Source organism: Phascolarctos cinereus, unplaced genomic scaffold (genome assembly GCF_003287225.1).
Source record: "Phascolarctos cinereus isolate Bilbo 61053 unplaced genomic scaffold, phaCin_HiC Scaffold_4;HRSCAF=312, whole genome shotgun sequence".
Taxonomy (NCBI): domain Eukaryota; kingdom Metazoa; phylum Chordata; class Mammalia; order Diprotodontia; family Phascolarctidae; genus Phascolarctos; species Phascolarctos cinereus.
In genome coordinates, this window is record NW_027555847.1 from 87,198,183 (window position 1) to 87,219,911 (window position 21,729).

Genomic DNA, 21,729 nt, shown 5'->3' on the forward strand with positions numbered 1-21,729 from the left:
ATTGCTTAGTTTTGCTCAACTTTTTTCCTTCTTTTTTCTGTATTTTCTGGGAAGGGGTAGAGAGAGTAAGTGGGAAATGTAGGTGATATAAAAACAGGTATGAATAAAATTTTATTTAAAAAAAACACAAAAATTTATCTTGTAATAGCTACTCCTGGCAAAGGGTTTATTTTTAGCCATGGGGTATAACATTTCAAAGGGAAAAACTGTCAGTGATGGAAGGTTCTTTTAGTTGTGAATCAGAAGAGTTATTTTAGGGTGTTCTAATCCCTGCTTTTCTGCTGGTTTATTGGGGGTCTTGGATAATCTACAAAAGACTCTTGGAAACAGAATCTTTGTGCTTTTACTGAACTATATTCTTTTGGCCAATTGGGAGGAATGATTCTTAAGCTGTGGGTATGCTGCTTAACTGGTCAGTAGTCTTTGGTTTGATGGGACTCATTTGATATGAGTCTTTGCACTTGTGGGGAAACCTTATTTTTGTTACGTTGTTTTTGATGGCTTTTTCATGCTGCTTGAACTGCCCCTGTCATGCCTTCTACGTATATTCAGTAACAAAGGAAAAAGAAAGAAATCTCAGCTGCTCTGAATACGTGCCAGTGCTCAAGTAAGTTCTCTGCTGGAGTTTCTTCTGTTTATGAAACAGATTAAAATACAGAATGGCCCTTAGGCCTCTGTGTCCAACTCATTTAAAAAGTCTGAGTTGATTGTGAAGAGGTCTCTTCACATAGTATGATGTATAGAGAAAGTCATTTTGTACATGATTCATTTCTCTAAATGTATTGTCTTTATGCTTGACTCATTTGCTTTGTGTGTACCTATTATTCACTGGTACTCTTTTCTTCTTTCCTCCCCTCTTCCATTAAAAAAAAATAGTAGACAACAGGTATTTAGAGCACTCATGACTCCTTGTGGCCAGTTGTAAAAGGTTATGAATTCTCCTTTAAGGAGGAATACAGTTAAGTTGAATGAATAGAAAACACTGTGTTAAATTTCATAGTTAAATTTTTATTGTGTGACATCAAATGAATTTACCCTTTTCTACCTTGATCTTTTTACCATAACAGGGTAATTTGAAATATCTTACTACAAAAGGACTAGTCCTGGGTTGTAAATTTTCATTAATCTGTGAGGTTCTAGCTCCTTTTTACCAGAGAACAGTGAATCACCCAGAGTTGTATAACAGGATTAAATTAGAAGGCAGCTAGGCGGTATGATGGATTGAGTGTTGGATTTGAAGCCAGGAAGACCCCAGGTACTCTTGCAGACACTTACTGGCTGCAGGACCCTGGGGCAAATCACTTAACCTCTCTCAGCCTTAGTTTCCTAACTGGTAAAATGGAAATAATAGTAGCATCTACCTTACAGCTAGATTGTTTTAAGGATCAAATGAGATAACATATGTAAAGTGCTTTTTAAATCTTAAAGTGCTGTGTAAATGCTAACATAGAAAAATTAAAACCTAGCTACCCCAGTGTTTTAATCTTTCATAACATCTTAATATTGAGTATGATCAAAGAGGTCATTTAATTCCATCTCTTACACCTCGCAGGAAGCCATTATAACTTCTGACAAATAATTACGTAGCCTCTAGTGATGAGGAATTCACTATCTGAAGTCACTGAATCTAATTTTTTGAAAATTCTGATTTTACCTCATTATGTTGTTTTATTGGGCTTCTTCCTTATAATTTCCATCTGCTAGTCCTTGTTTTACCCTCTAGGACCATGTAGAATAAGTATTTCCTCTTTCAGATCATAACTAAGCTTCCTATTTTCTAGACTATAAGCACTCTCATGAACTCTTAAGTTCTATTTAAAATGAAGGATTTCTCCCACAGTTCCCATTGCTTCTGCTGTATCCTCCTTCATTGGTTAAAATTAAGCCAAAGTGCCAAAAGTGTCAGTTCCCCTTATTGGTTCTTCTGAGACATGACATTATCAGGTGGAACTATGAAAGGAGTCTAACTGATTTCAGTTTAGAATTGGTCAAGAAAAGTGACTTAGTGGTCCATACCTTTTGACTAAGCAATCCCAAGGAAGTCAGTCAGAAGCAAAAGTCCAATCAGTATAGACCGAAATAGCCATAGCAGCATTATTTGTGGGAGCAAAGAACTGGAAACAAAATGGGTGCTCCTTGGTGGGGAGTGACTGAAGAAGGAAAAAGCCTCCCGTGGCATGTGAATATGATGGGATACTGTTATATAGAAAGAAGATTTGCATGGACTGATTGAGAATGAAATAAGCGAGACCAAAGAACAACCAAGAATGGCTAAAACGTTGTAAGTGAAAGAGCGCTCTCGGGAATGAGACCACTGAATCTGAAAAACTGAAGTGCTAAAAAGCCAGTGAGGTAGCAGCACCTTCTTTGTTGAGAAAACATTTTTCCTTGTCTTTGTTGCAGCAGAGGGGACCCTGGTATGGAACATTCCACATGCAGTCTGACTCAGTTGATGTGGGTGTGTTAGTTTGGTTGAAGTGCTTTTTTTCCCTTTCTTTCCCTTTATATGGATGCCTCACTGTGAGGGGGAGGGCTGTATTCAGAAATGAAAGTGATACGAAAACAAAATATCAATGTAATTAAAAAGATAAAGCAATGAAGGTCCTAGAGAACAACGAATGAAACAAACCTCCTTCCTCAGGACTTAATCAAGGGACTACTAATACTAATAATAAATAGCTAACATTTATATAGCACCTACTGTGTGCCAAGTACTGTATGAAGTGCTTTGCAACTGTTTCATTTGATCATCACAATAACTTTGTGAGCTCGGTAGGTACTTGCAAGGTTATTATTCCCGTTTTACAGTTGAAAAAACTGAGGCTGAGAGAGATTAAATGACTTGTCCACACAGCTAGTTTGAGGCTGGATTTGAACTTGAGTCTTCTTGACTTCAGGTCTAGTGCTTTATTGACCGGATGGGATGTTTTTGCTTAATTGTTATTCGTTGCCACAAGATGAGGTTTATGTGGTATGGGGACTTAAAATGATTTTGAACAGAAGATATCCTTAAGATGTATTTTTTTTTAAAGTAAACTAAATTGTTAACAGAAAAGGTGAAGGACACTCCATGCCTAGACACGGAAAGTACTTAGTAATTGTTGAATTGAATTCAGCACATTAAAGTTCTCAGATGCCTCATTCAGGTGTGGAGGTTTCAAGACTGTGACAGATGAACATGAGTTCTGACAGTTTATATCATGCTAAGAAAGCTGCCAGGATAGCCCTGGCAATAGAGCACATCTGTTTTCCAAGGACCAGTGTGCCTAAGTAGAAGGTATATCACTGTTAAAACTGACCACTTAGTGATGAATTTTTGGGCCAAAGTAGCTTTCAGTCCTTTTGTGGTCCTTTTTTGCTTTTGAAGTGATTGGCAGAGGGTACCAGAGGGTATCACATATTTTTCAACTGTCTATAAATTTAATTTGACTATTGATATTCTAAATATGAGGTCCTTTTCTAATGACCATTGTTGTTATTGCTGTTCAGTTTTCGGTCCTTTCCAACTTTTTGTGAGCTCATTTGGGGTTTTCTTGGCAGAGATACTGGAGTGGTTTGCTACTTCCTTCTCCAGCTCATTTTACAGATGAGGAAACTGAGGCAAAACAGGGTTAAGTGACTTGTCCAGGGTCACATAACTAGTAAATATCTGAGCCCTGGCGTCCCATCCATTGCACCACTTAGCTGCCCCAGTAAGTGGACGTAAAGCTGGAGGAACTGAATCATATGTCGATCTTGATGTTGACTAACAAGATACTAAATCAAAAGAGAGAAGAAAGTTGTAGATAAATGGAAGGATGACTCACAGGTGTCCTAGAAGAGGCAAAGAAAAGTGTTGATGGGATGGATTTTACCATCTACCCAAAGATGTCAAGAAACATTTCCTGATATGTTTGGTCATTGAGTGTTGCGGTATTAACGATAAATTTTGCAAAGAGGCTACCATGAAAATAATTGCCTCTTATATACTAACATTGGTTGTTGAAGATAAAAGAACTAAAGAAATTCTATGAAGTACTTAATTAGACCTTCCAAATTAAGTCAATATATACTCTGATAGTTGTTGTTTTTTTTTTTTTTGGACTGGAAAGGTAGGAAAGGTGAGAATGGGGTGAAATAAATAGAAAAGCATAGTTCAGGAAGAAAAAATAAGAGGCCACAGACTTGTATTTGACCCTGAAGCTTTGAGACTGTATATTATGAACACTTTAAGGAATTGGTAGACACTGGACATGGTGAGTACCAACTAACATTGCAGAAAACAAAATAGATTGTATTTTAATAGATAGGAAAAGATATATTATTATAGATGTAGGAGTTATCCAAGAATCAGCTGTATGTGTAGAGTCAAACCATGATTTGTCATAGCTAGGATTAGAAATAATGAAGCACAAGAAGAAAAAGGAATGGGAAAAAGATGGTATATAGTTGAAATAATCAGTCCTGAACTATTTACCCCTGCTTTTTTTTTAACTTCAGCTAAAGTATAATATGTTCTGCTCCAGCCTTTTACCTTTACTCTGTGTGTATTCCTCTACTTCAGGTGTTTCTTATAAAGAACTTACTATAGGATTATGGTTTTTAATCCTCTCTGCTACCCACTTCTGTTTTATGGGAGAGTTCATCCCATTCACATTCACAGTTGTGATTACTGTCTGTGTCTTTTTCTCCATCCTGTTTTCCCCCATTTATGCTTTTCTCTCTCCTTTCTCAGTCCTGAACTATTTAAATTAGGAATTGGCAGTTAAATGGAAAATGGTATACAGAAATGACATTAATGCTGATTATAATAATTTTTAAAGAAGTCTAACCAGTGCAATTTAATTGCCACAACAGAAAATAGCCATAGTCAATAAACAGATATTTATTGCTCCTACTTTGTGCAGGGACTGTATTACAAACAGCTTAATTTACTCACCAAATAGAAAAAAAAAGGCTGCCAAAGGCAACATTAGGTTAGAATTTAAATTTTTATGAATGTAAAATTTTGTTTAGACTCTTATGAAGGCTGATGAACAATCATGAGCAGTACTGTTTGATAAAGAGGTAGGGTGAATAGAGATAGATCCCTCACCTGCAGCATTAGAGTTTCCTCATCTGTGAGTGTTTGACCGAAATATTGATGTGCTTATTAGAAAGATAGAATTGGTACTAAAGAAAGCAAAGAAAGGACGGGGAGCCAGATGTTGGACCAAGTGTTTATGGAGAAGATCTGTGCTGGAGCTGACAATAATTGTGAGGGTGTTGTGGGAGCAACCTACAAGGTAACTGAGAGCACCAGTGACTATCAGTCAGTATGTCTTCCATCTCATTAGTACAGAATCTTCACAAGAGGCATATATCTACACATGAATCAAGGGGATCCTCAGAAAGGGATTTGGAGGAGCAGTATACATTCAACAAGCAATATTCAACAATGGCCAAGTCTTTTCCATTTCACAGTAGACTGAAAGATGTAAAGAAGGTCATACTGTGCTTGTTTCTTGATGATGAAAATGCACTTGATTTTTTTTTTAGAGCAAAATGCTACCATGTAGATTCTTTTTAAAATATGAAGCAAAAGAAATAATACTATCAGTGACCCTCTGATTAAAAAATATTAGCTCTAATATGGAAATGTAGAACAAGATGTATTGTTGTCACAAGTGCTTGCCATTATGATGGAAGAGATCTACCATAGAGTCCAAGCTGAAAAAGAAAAGCCAGGAAATGGTCATCCTCTTCCTATATGTATTTGACGTTGTGCCAATTTCATCAGGCCCCAGAACACTGCAGAGCTGCCTCTTGCAAGACACCTGTAATCACTCAAAAAAGTTTGCACCTCTCCATTCATAAAGGAGAGACCAAGTACATGGACAGCCATTGCTGACATTACAACATGTTTTGATGGGCAACTATAGAGCTGTTACTTTGTGTATCTCAACAGACAGTACAGATTAAGAGGTCAGATTAAGAGGTCAGACCTAGAGTTACACAAGAAAAGAAGAGCAGATTGTATGTCTCTAGGAAATTGAAATTGTTCCATTCATGATCTCAAGCTTACCATGAAAGCAAAGGCACATTTAAAAACACCAGTATCCCACTGGTCTTACTTTTTATATAGCAGCAAAACATGAAATACAACAGCTCCAAAAAGTTTTAAAGGATAACACAGGAACAGTATGTTCAGGCTGCAGCATGAGGAACTTGAAAGAACAGGAGAAAAAGATGTCATCAAGGAATTGTATGATAAGGAAAGAAGATAGACTGGTCAGATAGTAAGGGGGAAGGATGACGTGTCAACAGCCAGAACTACACTAGTGCCTTTGCGATGTCAGGAGAAATGGAAGAAGCCCTTCAGCAGGTTGGGCAGATCTCCTGTGTGGAATGTGGTGGCAGGACCCGGGCAAGAGTCTCACAGGAGGGAGGGGTAGGCCTAGACAAGTTGTGATCTGCATCACTGAAGTGAACTTCCAACAGATCCATTTGAGTGTATCAGACTCACTACTCTGTCTTCCCTCTCTGAATTTGCAATCTGTAGTATGAAAGCATCACATACATTCACATCCACAGTCTTCATATCCTTCACCTAGCTAGCTAGTTAGTCTGTAGGACAGCTCAGTATATCAGCTCTTTTCTCCTTCCTTTTTTGCTTCTTATTCTGTGCTCTCCCTTCTGTCAAATCTGTTTCTTCCAAATACCCTTCCATAGCTATATTCCGTTCATGAGTCCTGTCCTTTTAAGTCTTTTTTCCTTTTTCCCAGTGCTTGAGAACTTATAGTAACTCATGTTTGCTTTTTATTAAATTAAAGCCTAAAACCCAGCCTTTATTGCTATTAATGATGACAAACTAATTTCTGTAGCACTTTACACTTTACAAAGCACTTTACTTAAAACAACTCTTTGCAAGTGGTAAAATTATTTGCGTGTAGCAGATAAGGAAATTGAAAACTATAGAAATTTAGTTAATTTACCCAAATAACTGGGACTCTCAAATCTAGGTATTATGATTCCCAGGTTCTTTACACTATATCATGTAGTAGGCAACCTTAGGGAAAATTATTTGAGAGGGAAAGAATATTACTTAAGGAGAGCATCTCCTTTATTCAGCAATTCATTTTGCCATATGCTTTTGTGTTGAAAATTTTTTCTCCCTTTTTCTCCCCCCCACCCTCCCCAAGACGGCACACAATCTGACATAGGCTTTACATTTACATACCCATTAAACATATTTTCACATTACAGCAATTCTTTTTGGATCCTTATATATCCTCTCTGGCCTCTGGCGTCTGGGGTCATTTAGTAGAGAAAGAGGGTGTGTGTCTAGAGGCAATATAAAACCTGCTTTGCTAGTGGGTTGTATTTCCAAACTTCATAACCAAGTTGCTCTAGCTGGGGGGGCACTGTAATTAATGAGGGAGTTGGGAAGAAGTGTGTAGGTATTAAAGAACATTTCATTTGTACCTCTTTTCCTCAAAAAAGTCAGGGCACTTTCAGTTGTGTTGTCTCATTAGTTTCTCCCATCTCCCTGAAGTCAAGGTGTTGTTAGCATTTTGTGTATGGAGAGAACTTGGAGAATTTGCCCAGTCTCACAATGAGCTTAGGCAACCTAGAAGAGTAGCAGTGATAACATCCTCCTTTTGTTTACCATGACACAGTCTGCATAGTTTCTTGGGTATCCTAAGAATTATATCATCACTCTATAGTTTTTTATTTCCATTTTCTCCTCTTTGTTTCAGTGATAGCATACCTGCTGCTTTCCTGATTCATAGCTTTGTGAACCACTTGAATTTTCTTGAGATAACATTTACTTGAAAGGTCATACTAGGGAATTATAAAAGGGCCTTCTTATTTGCTAAGGAACTCCCTAACCCTCATTTCCTTTCTTCTTCCACCATGAAATTAGCCAGTGAGGGAAAGCTATCAGGCTGGTTTGTTGTATGATTGAGAAAAGTAGCAATAACTTTAGGTGAGGCAAATCTAGGAGGAAATCTGAGTTTCTCTTGAAAATAGTGAATCATTTTTGCATCCCAAGATGCTACTGGTCCTTGGTAAGAGGGTTGGAAAGCTAGTGATTTTTAAATAGGGCTTACAGTCCTATTTTTCAGTCCAACTGAAGGTCCTTCCTCTGAGTTATGATTGAGATGACTTTGAATAGGCACAGGAATGAGTCATACATGATAAATATAAGCTGTTCTGTGGTTAAGCTGTCCTTATATCTGAAACATGAGATATAAAGTTGATAGGTATAGGGGAGGTGTATCATTTTTTAAAGAGCCTTAACAATTAGGCTTTTAGGTTAGAGGATGTCTAGGAGAACTTACAAGAGTATGAGGAACAAGAGAGCCTGATAAATTTATTGTTTATTGGGTACAATAGAGACTAAAATTTCAGAGAGATTTGATATATATCTACTTTTCCTTGTTCTAACTTCATTTTTTAAAAAAAAATTTATTATCTCCACTCCCATTCTCCTTCACCCCTCTTTTTTTTTGTTTTTTTGTTGTTTTTTAACAGGAACTATTAAGGCAAGCAGACTCAAAACATTGGCTTTCAACTAGCCAGGGTCTTCCATCGTACTCTTCTCTTGTGGCCCATGTGCTACTCCCTTTGCCCTCATTGTGCGACTGGCCCCCAACGCAATGTGTGTTTGTCAAACCATGGAAGTGGGGAAGTATGGCAAGAATGCAAGTCGAGCTGGAAACCCAGGAGTCCTCCTGGAGCCCTTCATCCACCAGGTGGGTGGTCACAGCAGCATGATGCGCTATGATGACCACACCGTGTGCAAGCCACTCATTTCCCGGGAGCAACGTTTCTATGAGTCTCTCCCCCCTGAAATGAAGGAGTTCACCCCTGAATACAAAGGTAAGCCCCAAAGGGACAAAAGTCTCTGTACTCTGTTATGCCAAACTGTCCATTGTTGGGCATTCTGCTTTGGTAGATTTCCATCATTATCTTTAGATGTTATTCTAGTTAACTTTCATTAGTTAATAATGGGTTGTAATTGTATTTTCCTGTTCCCAGAAGCAGCAGTTGTGGTTTTCATTCCAGAACAGCTCACTCACTTTTTCCTAAATATTCTAAATAAGCCTCACATGAAAAGAAATGTCCATTTGTGGTGTTGGTTGTAGCAAGGCACTCAGAAGTTCTCAGGTTTTTCCTCCCAAAACGAGTTCCAGTTGGCCTGTAAACAGGATATGTTTAGAATTCATCTAATCTCACCACCTCATTTTACAGATGAGAACACTGAAGCCAAGTGAGGTTATATGACTTGTGTAAGGTCCCACAGGTGGTGAGTCCTCTGACCCCTGCCTAGGTTCTGGTCCTAATCCAGGACTTTATACTGTGCAGCACGCTGCATTGAGACTGCATTAAGGCATTATGGTTGATCAGACTTTTCTAGTGTGCAGCAGCGTCCTCTAGTGCCTTGTATTTGTAGACTTATGCAGAAGAGGTGCTAACTGTCCTGGGTTGTTTCTTTTTTTAAGAGTATTTTAGATAGTTTTTTTTTCATTTAAGTGTAAGAGATAGCTGATGAGGGAGGAAAGACATTGTCAAGCCTGGGCCTGTCTATAATAAAGAACAGTAGATAAATTAGAAGGGATTTTGAGGAGGATTGGGGCCTGGGAGAACTGACATGTGAAGGACAGTAGCAAAGAAATAAATAAAACCCAGCTATGTCAATGATTGTCTTCTTTGCTTTTTAGGAAAAGTTTGGTAGGAGGGGCTCTCTTAATTGGTGAAGAGCGGCAGAGTAGGTAGTAATGAACTAAAGGTGAAGTCTTGTCCACAGAAAGTTTTTAAAAGGGGATGAGGATTGATACTTCAGGAAAAGGAAAAGAATAGTATCTCCTAGAACCCCATTGGTGAGCTATTCACTTCTCTGCTTAGTGAAACTGACTGTTAAGTCTCTGTATTACAGGTTCACACATTGTGTGCATTTGAGGAAGGCTGTGTGATAGAGTGACAAGAAGACTAGAGCTAAATGTCATAGGGTTTGAGGCACCCCTTGGTCACTTAATATCTTCCTGACTTTGAGCAAGTGGCTTAAACTCTCTGAGACTGAGTTTTCACACCTGCAAAATGAGAGGCTTGGACTGGATGACTTCTAAGGCCTTTTATAGCTTTCAATCTAGGATCCAGTGATTTTTGTAACCATTTATTTTGGTGAGTCAATTGGGGTTAAGTGACTTGCCCAGGGTCACACGGCTAGTAAATGTCAAGTGTCTGGTCTGAGACCGGATTTGAACTCAGGTCTACAAGTACTCTATCCACTGCGCCATGTAGCTACCCCTTTGTAACCATTTTTGTGCCATTTCTTTTTATTTACTTTTTATGGAATGGGCCTCATTTGACTTGAGAGAAGGGGAAATGAAATTTTAGGTTTCCTTCTCAGAAGTTGGGTCTTTATCTTTCCTTAGTGGCATCTGAACTCCTTGTGGGATGAGCTTTCTCCTCACTGAGGAAAGAGGGAGCTGGGGCAGAATTTGAGATGTTAAAGTTTCTTCTTAGGGAAGGACTAGAGGCCCTAACCCATCTCGTCCCGGCTTTGATGATTGTGACTCAGACCTGCCTTGTGTTTGTAAGGAGTTGGCTTTTCTGGTCGGTCTGTGCTGAAAAGGAGGTAGTCTACCCTGGCATCAGTCAGAATGTGACAGATTTCTCCGAGTTGACAGTGCCATTGACCCTCTCTGCTGTGTTGGGGTGTTTAGAACAAGCAGTGGGGCTGTGACTTGCTGGATTGTGGTGGGCAGCAGGGGTGAGGAGCCCTCCAGGGCTGTTTTTACAAAGCTTCTGCTCTCATTGTCAGCAGCTTGGTAAGTGGAGGCAGAGCTTCCCTGTAAGCTCTATGCAGTGCATGCACTGATATGGCTGGAAAGAAGAGCCAATGATGTGCCATACCTCGTGTGATCCTTCCAGCAGCCTGTGAGGCGGGTATATACTGTTACTCACTTCACACATGAGGAGGCTGAGGCTTCCAGAAATTAGACGATGTCGGTGTTGGAGGTCAGCCGTGAGCCCAGTTATATACTGACTCCACACCTTCTGTACTAACTTAAGATCTCTGGTCAGGCTGGTTGTAGAACTTCACTTTTGCCTCTCTTCCAACTGCAAGAATCGGGGGTTGGGGGCTGAGCAGGGGAAGCAGTGCCAGACAGTGGAAAGAAAGAGTGTAGCCCTGGGGCTCAGAGATTCTGGCCCTGCCACTGACTACGCCTTTCGACTTTCCCGGGCCTTGGCTTCCTTGTCTGTAAAATGAGCAGGTTTAGATGATGCTCAGGGTCCCTTCCATCTCTGAATTGATTACCCTGTGCAGTTACAGTTCTCTTGGGTATCCCATGGCTGCTTGGGGGGTTCTGAGGCCTCTCAAAATTAGCTGAAATGTTTCAGGCAAGCTCTTGTAGCTCTAGGAAGTTGGGCAAGAGTACTGAAACAACTTGCCAGCTATAGTGAACATAGACTGTTGAAAGCCAGGTGGGTTTTAGACTGTTCTTCCCGCCCCAGTCTCTTCCTAATTAAAGAGTTTTGTTTCCTTTCAGTTCTTCCCATTCCCACAGCAGAAGTAAAGCTGATGCACTACTGTTATTTTTGGCACAGGAATTACAGAGATTTTAAATGACATTTAATGTCTTCCGTTAAAATAAAACATACTGTAAAGTTATTGGTGGTAGACTTTTGAGAGGTTGACTTAACAAAACCTGCCTCTTGTATATCAGTCTTGCAAAAACCTAATTGCCCAGAAAATTGTGGCTTGGGCCAAATGCTAGTGAAAGTGCCTTTCTTTTCCTACCTACCTAGGGTGAAGGCAAAAGAGGGGGAAATGTTTGAATTTGGAATTTTTGAACCAGTAGTGGAACATTGATTCTTTCTCCACCTGCTTCTTTTGACAGACAAATGTATACACACACACACAGCATACAGACCCTTCACCCTCCAGATGTCTGTTTCTTTCTTGAATCTGATGTAGAAATTGTATATTTGTCTGTTCCACATACCATGGCCTTTGCTAGCATTTGATTGGTTGGGGATCGTGAAGGTAATTGTTACAGATCAAGCTGGGAACCTTTGCCACAGGCCATGGCAGGTTATTACTATAGGCTCTTTCTAATAGATTCTCTAGACTCCAGCTGGCTCTTCCTGCCCATTTGTGAAAAAGAGAGTTCAGAAAAATGTTTTCTGAGCATATAGAGCTATCCATAAATCTAAGAAAAAGATAAGTTAAAATCAGCCATGTCTCTGCTGTGTCCTTCTCTTGAGCCAGAATTAAGTTATAGGGGTTAGGGATTTTTTTATATTTTGGTTCTTATTATAAGCCCAACAACAACTGAAGACAGTCTCTTTATCCTTATGACTCAAAGAAGGCTTGAAGAATTAATCTTGACACCAAGACTCCCCCTGTAAAATGAAGGAGCTGGTGGATAGAGTTAGGAGGACCTGAGTTCAAATCTGGCCTCAGACACTTGACACTTACTAGCTGTGTGACCCTGGGGCGAGTCACTTAACCCCACTGCCTAGCAAAAATAAAAAACAAAAACAACAAAAAGTGAAGGAGCTGGATTAGATGACCCCTAAGGTCCCTTTCCAATCCTAAATCTAGAGGCTGGAACCTTTTCTTCCTGTAGCGTAAAAGAAAATTTCTGACCCAGAAGAGACTTTAAGAAGGGACCTAGCCAACCTCCAAGTGTTGATTAAGTATCCAGGTTTCATTACTTTTCATTCTTCTCTTTAAGCTGGCATTTATAGTCTTAGCCCCTTTGGTTAAGATCCAGGAGATGCTGTGTGCCTAGCTTGTTAATAGAATGACTGTATTAGGCTAGCAGCTGTGGGAGGGGCATTAACATAGGAAAACCTAAAATGGTTAGAAAAATGTACCTAAACTGTAAAGTGCTTATGGTCCTATGGTGGAAGGACCCTCCCTCAAATGAGGGAAAGAACTGAATTATACATCTCAAAGCTGTTAATTTGGGAAATATCATCTACCTCTAAAATATTCCTTGCTAGCACTGGCAGAGAGGAGAAAAAAGGAGGAAGAGAGACCCTATCTCTTATTGTTTGATGTACTTATAATAGGGACTCTATGCATTTTAACAGTCGTTTTAAAAAATTGTAGATGAATTCTGTAATAATCAAATGGCCATATAAATTTCAGAGATGAAAGGGGTCTTAGAAATGATATAATCCAGCCCCCTTGTTTTATGAGGTGGGTGTGGGGGTAAAAGGTGTGAATAGACTGCAATAGGAATAGAACAGTGTACTCACAGCCAAGGTTTAAAGATAGGCATACTTGCTCAGGAAGCAGAGTACTTTTATGGTGGAGCAATAGTAAGGAATTCATCTGGAAAAAACAAGGTGAGAAAGGAGAAGGTCTGAAAGGGTTAAGAGCTTTCACTGTGGTCAAGACAAACTTGAGGAAGTTGTTGTGTTTGGAGGGTTTCTCCTGGCTTGCCTTCCTTCCTTCCTTCTTTCTGTCTGTCCGTCCGTCCATCTGTCCATGTGATGGTTCTGTTTCTGCAGAAGGCATGAGGTTGAGGAGGCTCAGAAACACCCATTTTCCTTCATTTTCTTTCAAGCTCCTCAGGAAGAGTAACATGTCTCCATCTTGGGCAGGGTGATATAGCCTACGTCCCTTTCCACTGTAGCGCCTTAAATGTTTATGGCCTGTCTTGTCCCATTTCTCCTGGCAGGTGTTGTGTCTGTCTGTTTTGAGGGGGACAGCGATGGCTACATTAACCTGGTGGCCTATCCTTACGTGGAAAGTGAGGCTCTGGAGCAGGACGACCCACCAGAGCGCGAGCAGCCCCGACGCAAGCATTCCCGCCGAAGCCTTCATCGCTCAGGCAGTGGCAGTGAACATAAGGAGGAACGGGCAGGGCTGGCCCCAGAGAGCACAGATAGGTAACAGGACGCAGGAGCAGGGGAGCCTGGGCCAGCATGGTCACCAGGCTGGAAGCTGTTGCATTGTCTTCTGACACCGTAGTGATGGGCTTGGACACAAGGGGGAGGAAGATATAAACTGTCTGAGCATCTTGTAAAAGGAGGGCCAGAAAAAAAGCTTTTAACAAAAAGATGATACCCAGCTTATGGAATACTCGCTTTGGAGCAGGGTCGTTACAAAATCCTGTACGTCCTCTGGGTGAAGAGAGCAAGGGCCAGAAGGCCAGTCGCAACTCCCAGTACATTCAGAGCTATCCCTAAGTTAGGATGGGAGGGAGGGAGTTCCCTTCACTTGTGATCTTCTAACATAACCTCTTAGAAATGTGTCAGCAGAAGTGCAGCTGTCAGAGCAGAGACAGGCAGGCTAAGTGGCCTCGGAGCCTCAGTGGTCCAGTGCGCAGGCTCCAGGGGCCTCGCCCATGACTCTTGTGCTGTTTCCTCCCCCAGCAGCTCACAGGAGTTGAAGAGCCCCAAAGTGGAGCTGCACATCCACTCGGATGTCCCCTTCCAGATGCTCGACGGGAACAGCGGCCTGAGCTCGGAAAAAATCAGCTACAACCCCTGGAGCCTGCGTTGCCACAAGCAGCAGCTGAGCCGGATGCGCTCGGAGTCTAAGGAGAGGAAGCTCTACAGTATCCTACAGAGTGGGTGGGCGGGAGGCTCCTGCTGGTCCTCTTGGCAAGATTGTGTGCCTTACCTCTGCTCTTCCATGCCGCCGAGTCCCCTTTTAGTGCTTTTGTAAAAACAATTAAAAAACTCTGTGTAGACAGTGCCATATGGTTAACAAAGTGCTCTGAGAGGCTGGTAGTGCCAGGGCTGTCCAGCATAGAAACTGGCACATCACTTTGGCTGTCCTGGACCCTCCGGTCCGTGGTTCATTCTCATGTGCTCCTCTGCCTTCAGTGCAGACAGGTAGAGATCCAAAAGCTTAGACATCAGCATGAACCAGCAGTTACTGCTTCTAATTACATGGTGTTTGGGGCAATATGTAGATGAAGGCATGGAAGTCTTTAGAAAACTTGCCAGTAGATCCTAATAGGCCATGAACATAATAGGGTTCAGTCTTACAGGATACCAAATGCTACTGTAAAGAATGTGTAGGATTAAATAGAAATTTCCTACCTTGTGTGTAGTTGGCCAGGGTTCAGAATCAGAATGCCACACCTTTGAGTTGCAGCTGTCACGTGTCATTTTCTGTGTGATGGGGGCAGGTCCTTTTTTTCTCTCTAATCCTTAGTTCTTCACGTATAAAGGGAAATAATTAAACTTAGAACAGGCTTGATCTGCTCCTGCTTTGTGTGTGTGGACGAGAGTACACACATGTACACACATTTAGCCAAGTCTTTACCCCTGATAGCATTGACTGCCAACAAGGTGTTTTAGGTGATGAAAGTGGGACTTGAGCAAAGAGAAGGGAGGGAGAAAAGAGCAGCTTCAGCAAACGTTCCAGGTGTCTTAAGGATCACTTGATTTGGATGCAGGGAGGGAATGACACGGTAGGAAAGATGTCTACCATGACCCCAGATTATCAGTGACTCTGAGAGTGTGGGCATTGGTCAGACTGGCCATATTTGTGCTGCAAAGACTCCACTAAAGCTGTGAACATCTCAGGAAAGAGGATTTGAAGGGATGTGCCTGAATGTGTCAGAGGTGGCAGGGTTGGGAAGGAGGATGTGGGTTTAAAACCAGGTTCTGTTTCTGAGGGGACCTTGGCTCTACCCCTACCACTTCCTTCCCACCACTTACCCCCACCCCCAACCCCATGAAATGAGGGGATTGGATTAGATCATTTCTAAGGTCCCTTTCATCTCTGAAATTTATGTGGTCATTCAGATATTACAGAATTCAACTAAGTGTTTTAATGATGGTTAAAATGTATGGAGTCCCTGTTATGACTGTAAAGCAATAAGTAAGAATGACCCTGTTATGGGAAAATTTGAGCAAATTGAATCTTAGAGATCAGAGATCAAAGGGATCCATGCCAACCCAGTGAGCATTTATTGAGCACGTACTGTGTACAAACACTATATTAAGTGTTGAAGATATAAGGACAGAATTTAAAACAAAGGTATTAAAAGATGGGGATTCAGCAAGTGAACTTAGGGATGATCAAAGTCAGAGCCAGAAGGGGCCTTGGAGGTGGCCTAACCCAGGCTCATTTGAAAGAGGAAGTGACCTGAGTGAGATAGGTGGCCCTTCTGAGCCCACACAGCCCCAACCTGGCCCTGCCCCGGGGGCAGGCACGCAGTCTCCTTGACTTGAGTCTCTAGAGTTCCTCTTGCTGGAGAATGTGGTACATCACTTCAAGTTCCCCTGTGTGTTAGATCTGAAGATGGGGACCAGGCAGCACGGCGATGATGCCTCTGAGGAGAAGGCTGCCCGGCAGATGAAGAAGTGTGAGCAGAGCACCTCTGCCACTCTGGGCGTCCGCGTCTGCGGAATGCAGGTACAGGCCCCGGCGTGGCCGTCGGGGCTACTGCTGGGGATGAGCCCCAGGAGGGGCTGCCGCTAGTGTCAGGGCTCCCTCTGCTGGCGGATGCTTTTGCTTGTGAGCCTAAGTGCGAAAGGTAAAGGCTCAGGGGTTGTGTATCCGTGAGCTACCTTCAACCCGCCCCTTCCCACTTTGGGTCCTGTGCAGGCCAGGCCTTCAGGAGTGTGACGGTCACAGAGTCATCTCTGCGAGGGAATTTCCACCACAGGGTGCTCCCTGACCGTTTCCTGCCCTATTTATGCCTGCAGAAGGTGAGCTGTTCAGCCTTCGTGTTTTTACTTTTCAGCCTAAGACCTAGGTATCTGGACAATAACTCTTTGAGACTCATAGGGACTGTGGCTGTTTTGGGATCTTCTCTAGAGCCCAGAGCTCAGCTAAGGGGTATTTCCCATAGCCTAAGGATCTAGGAAGTAGTGGAGGCTCCTCAGGATCCTGCCTTTCTCTTGGGGTTTCTTCTAGACTAAGGAGGCCCTGCTGGTTCCCAGAAATCAGCTCTGGAGGGAGGTCTTGGTGGGTCCAGTTACTAATAGAGGGGTGCAGCAGATGGGGAAGAGAGGAGGGAGGCGCTTAAGACCCTTAGCCTAAGGGGGAGACTCAGGTCCTTTCCTGTCTGTACCATCGTGTCCTATGTGAATTGGATGCACCATGGTCTTATGAATGGCAGTATCCATTAAAACCCTGCTCTGTTGACAGACCATGCGAAAGGAAGCCACCGAAGTCATCGTCCATAACCGATGTACTGATGCTATCTCCTGATCTTTCAGGTTTTTCAGCTGGACACAGGGCATTATTTGTGCAGGAATAAATACTATGGTCGTGGGCTCTCGATTGAAGGCTTCCGCAACGCTCTCTACCAGTATCTCCACAATGGCCTGGACCTCCGGAGAGATCTTTTTGAGCCCATCTTGAGCAAACTTCGGGGTTTGAAGTCTGTGCTGGAGAGGCAGGCCTCTTACCGATTTTACTCCAGCTCCCTCCTCATCATTTACGATGGGAAGGAGTGCAGGGCAGAGATGTTCCTAGAGCGCCGGGCAGACACGCGCTCGAAGAACGTGGACTCGGGGCTCCCTGAGATGATGCCTGATGGCACCAGCCCTAGCACCAGCCCCGAGACATCCCCCTCTGCCACACCCAAGGTGGACGTCCGCATGATTGACTTTGCACACAGCACGTTCAAGGGCTTTCGGGATGACCCTACTGTGCATGACGGGCCCGACAAGGGCTACATGTTCGGCCTAGACAGCCTCATCACCATCATGGAGCAGATGCGGGAGGAAAACCAGTAGTGTCCTACACTGGGCTCCCCGTATCAGTCACTGCCCAGAGCCCTTTCCCCTCTACCTACAGGCAGGGACCACCCACTCTGAACCCACCACAGAGGGCAGACAAGACAGACTTTGGTTTTAAAGGGTTATATTTCTCTTTGGTGTAAACTAAAAGAAATGATTTTAGCTGTAGCCTGGAATACATATATATAAAAGTGAAGGAGAGAGAGGAGAAAGCAGAAGATGTGCTCAGCCATTTTATTAACCATGTGGCTTTGATGACTTTGTCCAGGCTGGCTTAGCAAGAGGATCTCCGAATGTTTTGGCCTTGGTGAGACTGTCGGCTGCTCTGGTCTTTTTAGTTCACAGGCTTCTGCCTGGTTTGTGGCCAAAAGGAGGCTTCAGGTGGGGGCCAGGGACCACAAGGCTCTTTAGACTCCGCTGATCCTTTTATTGGCTCACTTGAAGCCTCAAACTTGGGGAGCAATTGAGAGCAGGAGCCTGACTGAAGGGCAGGCTTTTCAGTCAGGCACTTGAGCCCCCAGGCTCTTGCATGTCACTTATTCCTGAGAGGCTCTGGGGGGTCACCAGACCTATCTGTAGCAGGCGGAGAAAAGCAAGAGGGACTCTGGGTAGCAAGTAGCCTGGTATGGAGTTTCTCTTGTGTCTGTGGACAGCTAAGAGAAATGACTAAGAGAAAGAGATTGTAATGTGTGTGTGTTTTTCAGCATCCTAGCAGGGATGGGGAAAAACAGCCAGTAAGACTTCTCTGGTAAGCCAGGTTGCCTGAAGAGATAGTCTTGGAACTACACTTCCCCCTCTAGCTGCTGTTGGCTGCTTCTGCTGTTTCTTGCCTTTTGAAATTGAGCTGCGAGAGACTGAACTAAGCTATTTGAAGATGGGGTGGGGAAGATAACAGGTGTATGAAGTTGGGCTGGTAGTTAAAACAAGCCAGGTGAGCATGGAACATAGGAACTTAGCAAAGGCCAGCCTTAGTAAGCGTTTGGCCTCCTCTGGCTCTCCTTGGTACCCCTAGTTGAACCCCACCCTGCTTTCTTCCACCTGATAGCATGCATCCAGACTCCAGCAGCATGAGAAGTGTTTCCTCCACAAGCCTAGGGGAGTGAATTTTATTCCTATTCCCTCCTACTTCCCTTCCCCCCTGCCCCCAGCAGATTATTTTTGGGCACTGGGAGGTGGGTGGGGAGGGGGGTGGAGTATGGATTATGACCAGGGCCGCTTATAGCCATCAACTTCTCTTAGTGGTTGGCCAATCCCAGATGTAGGGGGCTGGAGCCTTGTTGGTTTAGGGCAGTGAAAGAAGGCACTTAAATCTCTCTAGATTTCTAAGATCTAAGATCTCCAACCTTGGTTGCCATATTGCTTCTTGCTGCTCTTCTCTTTGGAGCCCTGGATCCTATAAAACTGTAAGGTGTCATGTGGTCTGCACCACCTACTTCAGGTGTGGGTTGGTCAGGAGCAGCAGGACTCACTGAACGAATAAAACCAGAACACAGAACCGAGAAATGCAAGCCTTGGAAGTGAGCAGCTTGGGCTGCAGGCCCAATAGCCCGTGGCGGGTTCTGACTTTTGTGGTGCCTGCTGAATTTTAAGAAAAGGTAGAGTGTTGAGAGTGACATTTGAGGATTTTTTTATGTCCTTCTGGGCCAGCTCTCAAGTTTGTCTCTAGGTGTGAGCAATGTGCAATGGTGAGGATGGCTAGCTGGCCACTGACATTGACCCCTTTGTTAATAATTCTTCCTCCGTACTCCCTTCTCAAGCAGCTACTAACTGGGGTTCTTGCCTTGGAGTTGGACTCTTCGTAGATGCTGAAGTTTCTGGAGGAAGTGGATTAAGTCGTAGGGAGTACCAGGGCAGTGTGCTCTTCCTGTTCAGTCTCCTCACTAGTCAGTGCCCAATGGTCAGCATAATCCAAGGGAGGCAGCTGGAGTGAAGGCAAAGAAAAAGCGTGGGGGTTGGTTTTCTCAGCCCTGACTGACCGGTGCTTTGGGTGCTTGGCCCAGCCCTTGCCTCTTTCTTCATGCCTGTGGGAAGGGCCAGAACAGAGGGTGCTGGAGGCTGTTTGCCATCCCTTCTCTATATTCTCACCCTGGCTTGCAGGTCTGAAGCATAAGACTAGTCTTGGGAAGTGATGTACCATATTGGGACTTAACTCAAAGCCCCAGGAGTTTCAAGCCAACTTGGATACACAGAGTCTACCAGGGGTTGTCAGTGATACTGCCAGTCTGGACAGCTCAGTGAGAACAAACTGTTCCATGCTACTAGGCTCAAGAGGGACTGAGAAGCATGCGTATGCACGAGAGAGAGAGAGAGAGAGAGAGAGAGAGAGAGAGAGAGAGCTATGTGTATGATATCTTTAACCTCATCTTCCTGTAGGGAACTCAGCATGTATCATTGTTACCTTATGTCTTTCCTGGCTTCAGCGTGGAAAGGGAGCTGAGCCATCTCTAGATGAGACTGTGACATGAGATGGTCTCTTTCTTTTTAGACATCCAGGCACTACATCTTAAATTGGGCCCTGGAGCTATGAGAGTTTCCCTCTGAGGTAGGCTGGCCTCTAGATGTGGACCTTGGGGTGAGCCCTAGGGCAGAACAGACTTTGATGTTAAAATGCCATTGCCTGGTTTAACCCAGTGATCCCCCGAGGGCAGAACAGCTCATCTGAGTTGGAACTCTAGCCCCAGGACCTTCTGGTAATGACCCACTTCTCCCTTGCATTTTGCTGTGGTCTCCACTATGGGAGATAGGTGCCTTTGAAGAGCAGACAGTGTTCATTCCCAGTGCTATGCAGAGGAGAAGACAGATGTCTAATAGATTGTGCAGCATGCCTGCTTTAGCTTTCCAGCCGGTTAAATGCCTGGCTGGAGCAGTCAGTGTTTCTGGGACCTTGGGACAGTGTCCCTCCGTTTTGAGCCCAGCTGCACCTTGCTGAGGATGAACAGGCTGTGCCTACTTACTCAGTATTTCTGGGCCCCATTATTCCCAGGTTGGGCCCCGGGGATGTAAAAATGGCAGATTCTAAGGTTATCCTCAGAGCAGGGAACAACATGGAGGTGTCCACCATAGAAGTGTTTTAGATTTCCAAGGACACCATTTTCAGACCACATGCCCCACTCCTGGTCACTGGCCATGCCCAGTCCTGCATGCATGGGGAAGGTGTCTTTTGCTTGCCCAGAAATAGCTAGTAAAAGCCAGCTGTCAGACACAGCTTGGCCATAAAAGTCTGGCTGGCATCCAGGGGAGCTGGGCAGTGGACACTTTGGAGTTGATGGGCCCTTTGCCATCTTTCCTCCTGCCCGTTACATCCCCTCCAGTGGCCTGCATCTCTTTGCCAACTTGGAGGGAGGGACTATGTGATCCCAGCACTGGACCAAAGAGAGGGATGGCAAGGGAGCCCAGCACACATGGGTGCTTTTGTTTGAGATCTCTGTACAGTATTTACGGGGGGCCAATGAGTAAGCACTAGCCACTTGCAAAAAATGGAAGGCAGGGCTTCTGATGTCAGGCCGCCAACAGGTCTGTGGAATGGGAATGGACCAGGGAGGGCTGGGACTCCCGCAAAACCCTGGAACATTGCTTTGCCATAGGGGAATATCGTGATAGGTTTGTGTTTCCATGAGGGGAGCAGTGCCTTGCTTTGCTTGTGGGGGAGTTGGCAAGAACCTCCCCATCTCCCACTGCTCTTCCTGGAAGTATAAGGACAATCAGCCATGTCAGCTCTGCTGACTTAGAAGAAAACTCTCTACTTGTCCAGTCTCCTGCATAGTGGCATTATTACATTTGTCTTCTGGCATTTTTCTGCATATCTTTAGTTTTCTCTGGAACTTGTTTAGGGGCATGATTGTTAACAGTGTCTGTATTCACCCCGCACTGTTCCCTTGCCTTCTGTCCAAAAGTCATGTATATAAAAAATAAAGGCGCCTAGAAATGTACAAGCGTGTTCTCTGTCTGATATTCCTCAGAGAAGGTGTCAAGTGAGATTTCCACGTGGAGCTGCTCAGTTCCTTCAGATTCAGCAGCCCTTTGGTACCTCCTGGC

General features: G+C 43.6%; 1 protein-coding gene across 8 annotated transcripts in view; it reads left to right on the forward strand.

Moving 5' to 3' along the window:
• The window catches only part of IP6K1 (inositol hexakisphosphate kinase 1), a 72,361-nt gene extending 50,735 nt beyond the window's left edge, over window positions 1-21,626 (forward strand). For 7 of the 8 annotated variants that reach the window (XM_020998990.2, XM_020998989.2, XM_020998988.2 and 4 more), the window contains 5 exons: window positions 8,497-8,844; window positions 13,665-13,875; window positions 14,362-14,546; window positions 16,185-16,360; window positions 17,170-21,626. In XM_020998990.2, the coding sequence (XP_020854649.1) occupies window positions 8,622-8,844; window positions 13,665-13,875; window positions 14,362-14,546; window positions 16,185-16,360; window positions 17,170-17,691 (1,317 nt within the window). In that variant the 5' untranslated portion in view covers window positions 8,497-8,621 and the 3' untranslated portion in view covers window positions 17,692-21,626. The remainder of the gene's footprint in view (window positions 1-8,496; window positions 8,845-13,664; window positions 13,876-14,361; window positions 14,547-16,184; window positions 16,361-17,169) is intronic. The other variant, XM_020998992.2, reaches the window with a different exon arrangement.
• Window positions 21,627-21,729: the final 103 nt, after the last annotated feature.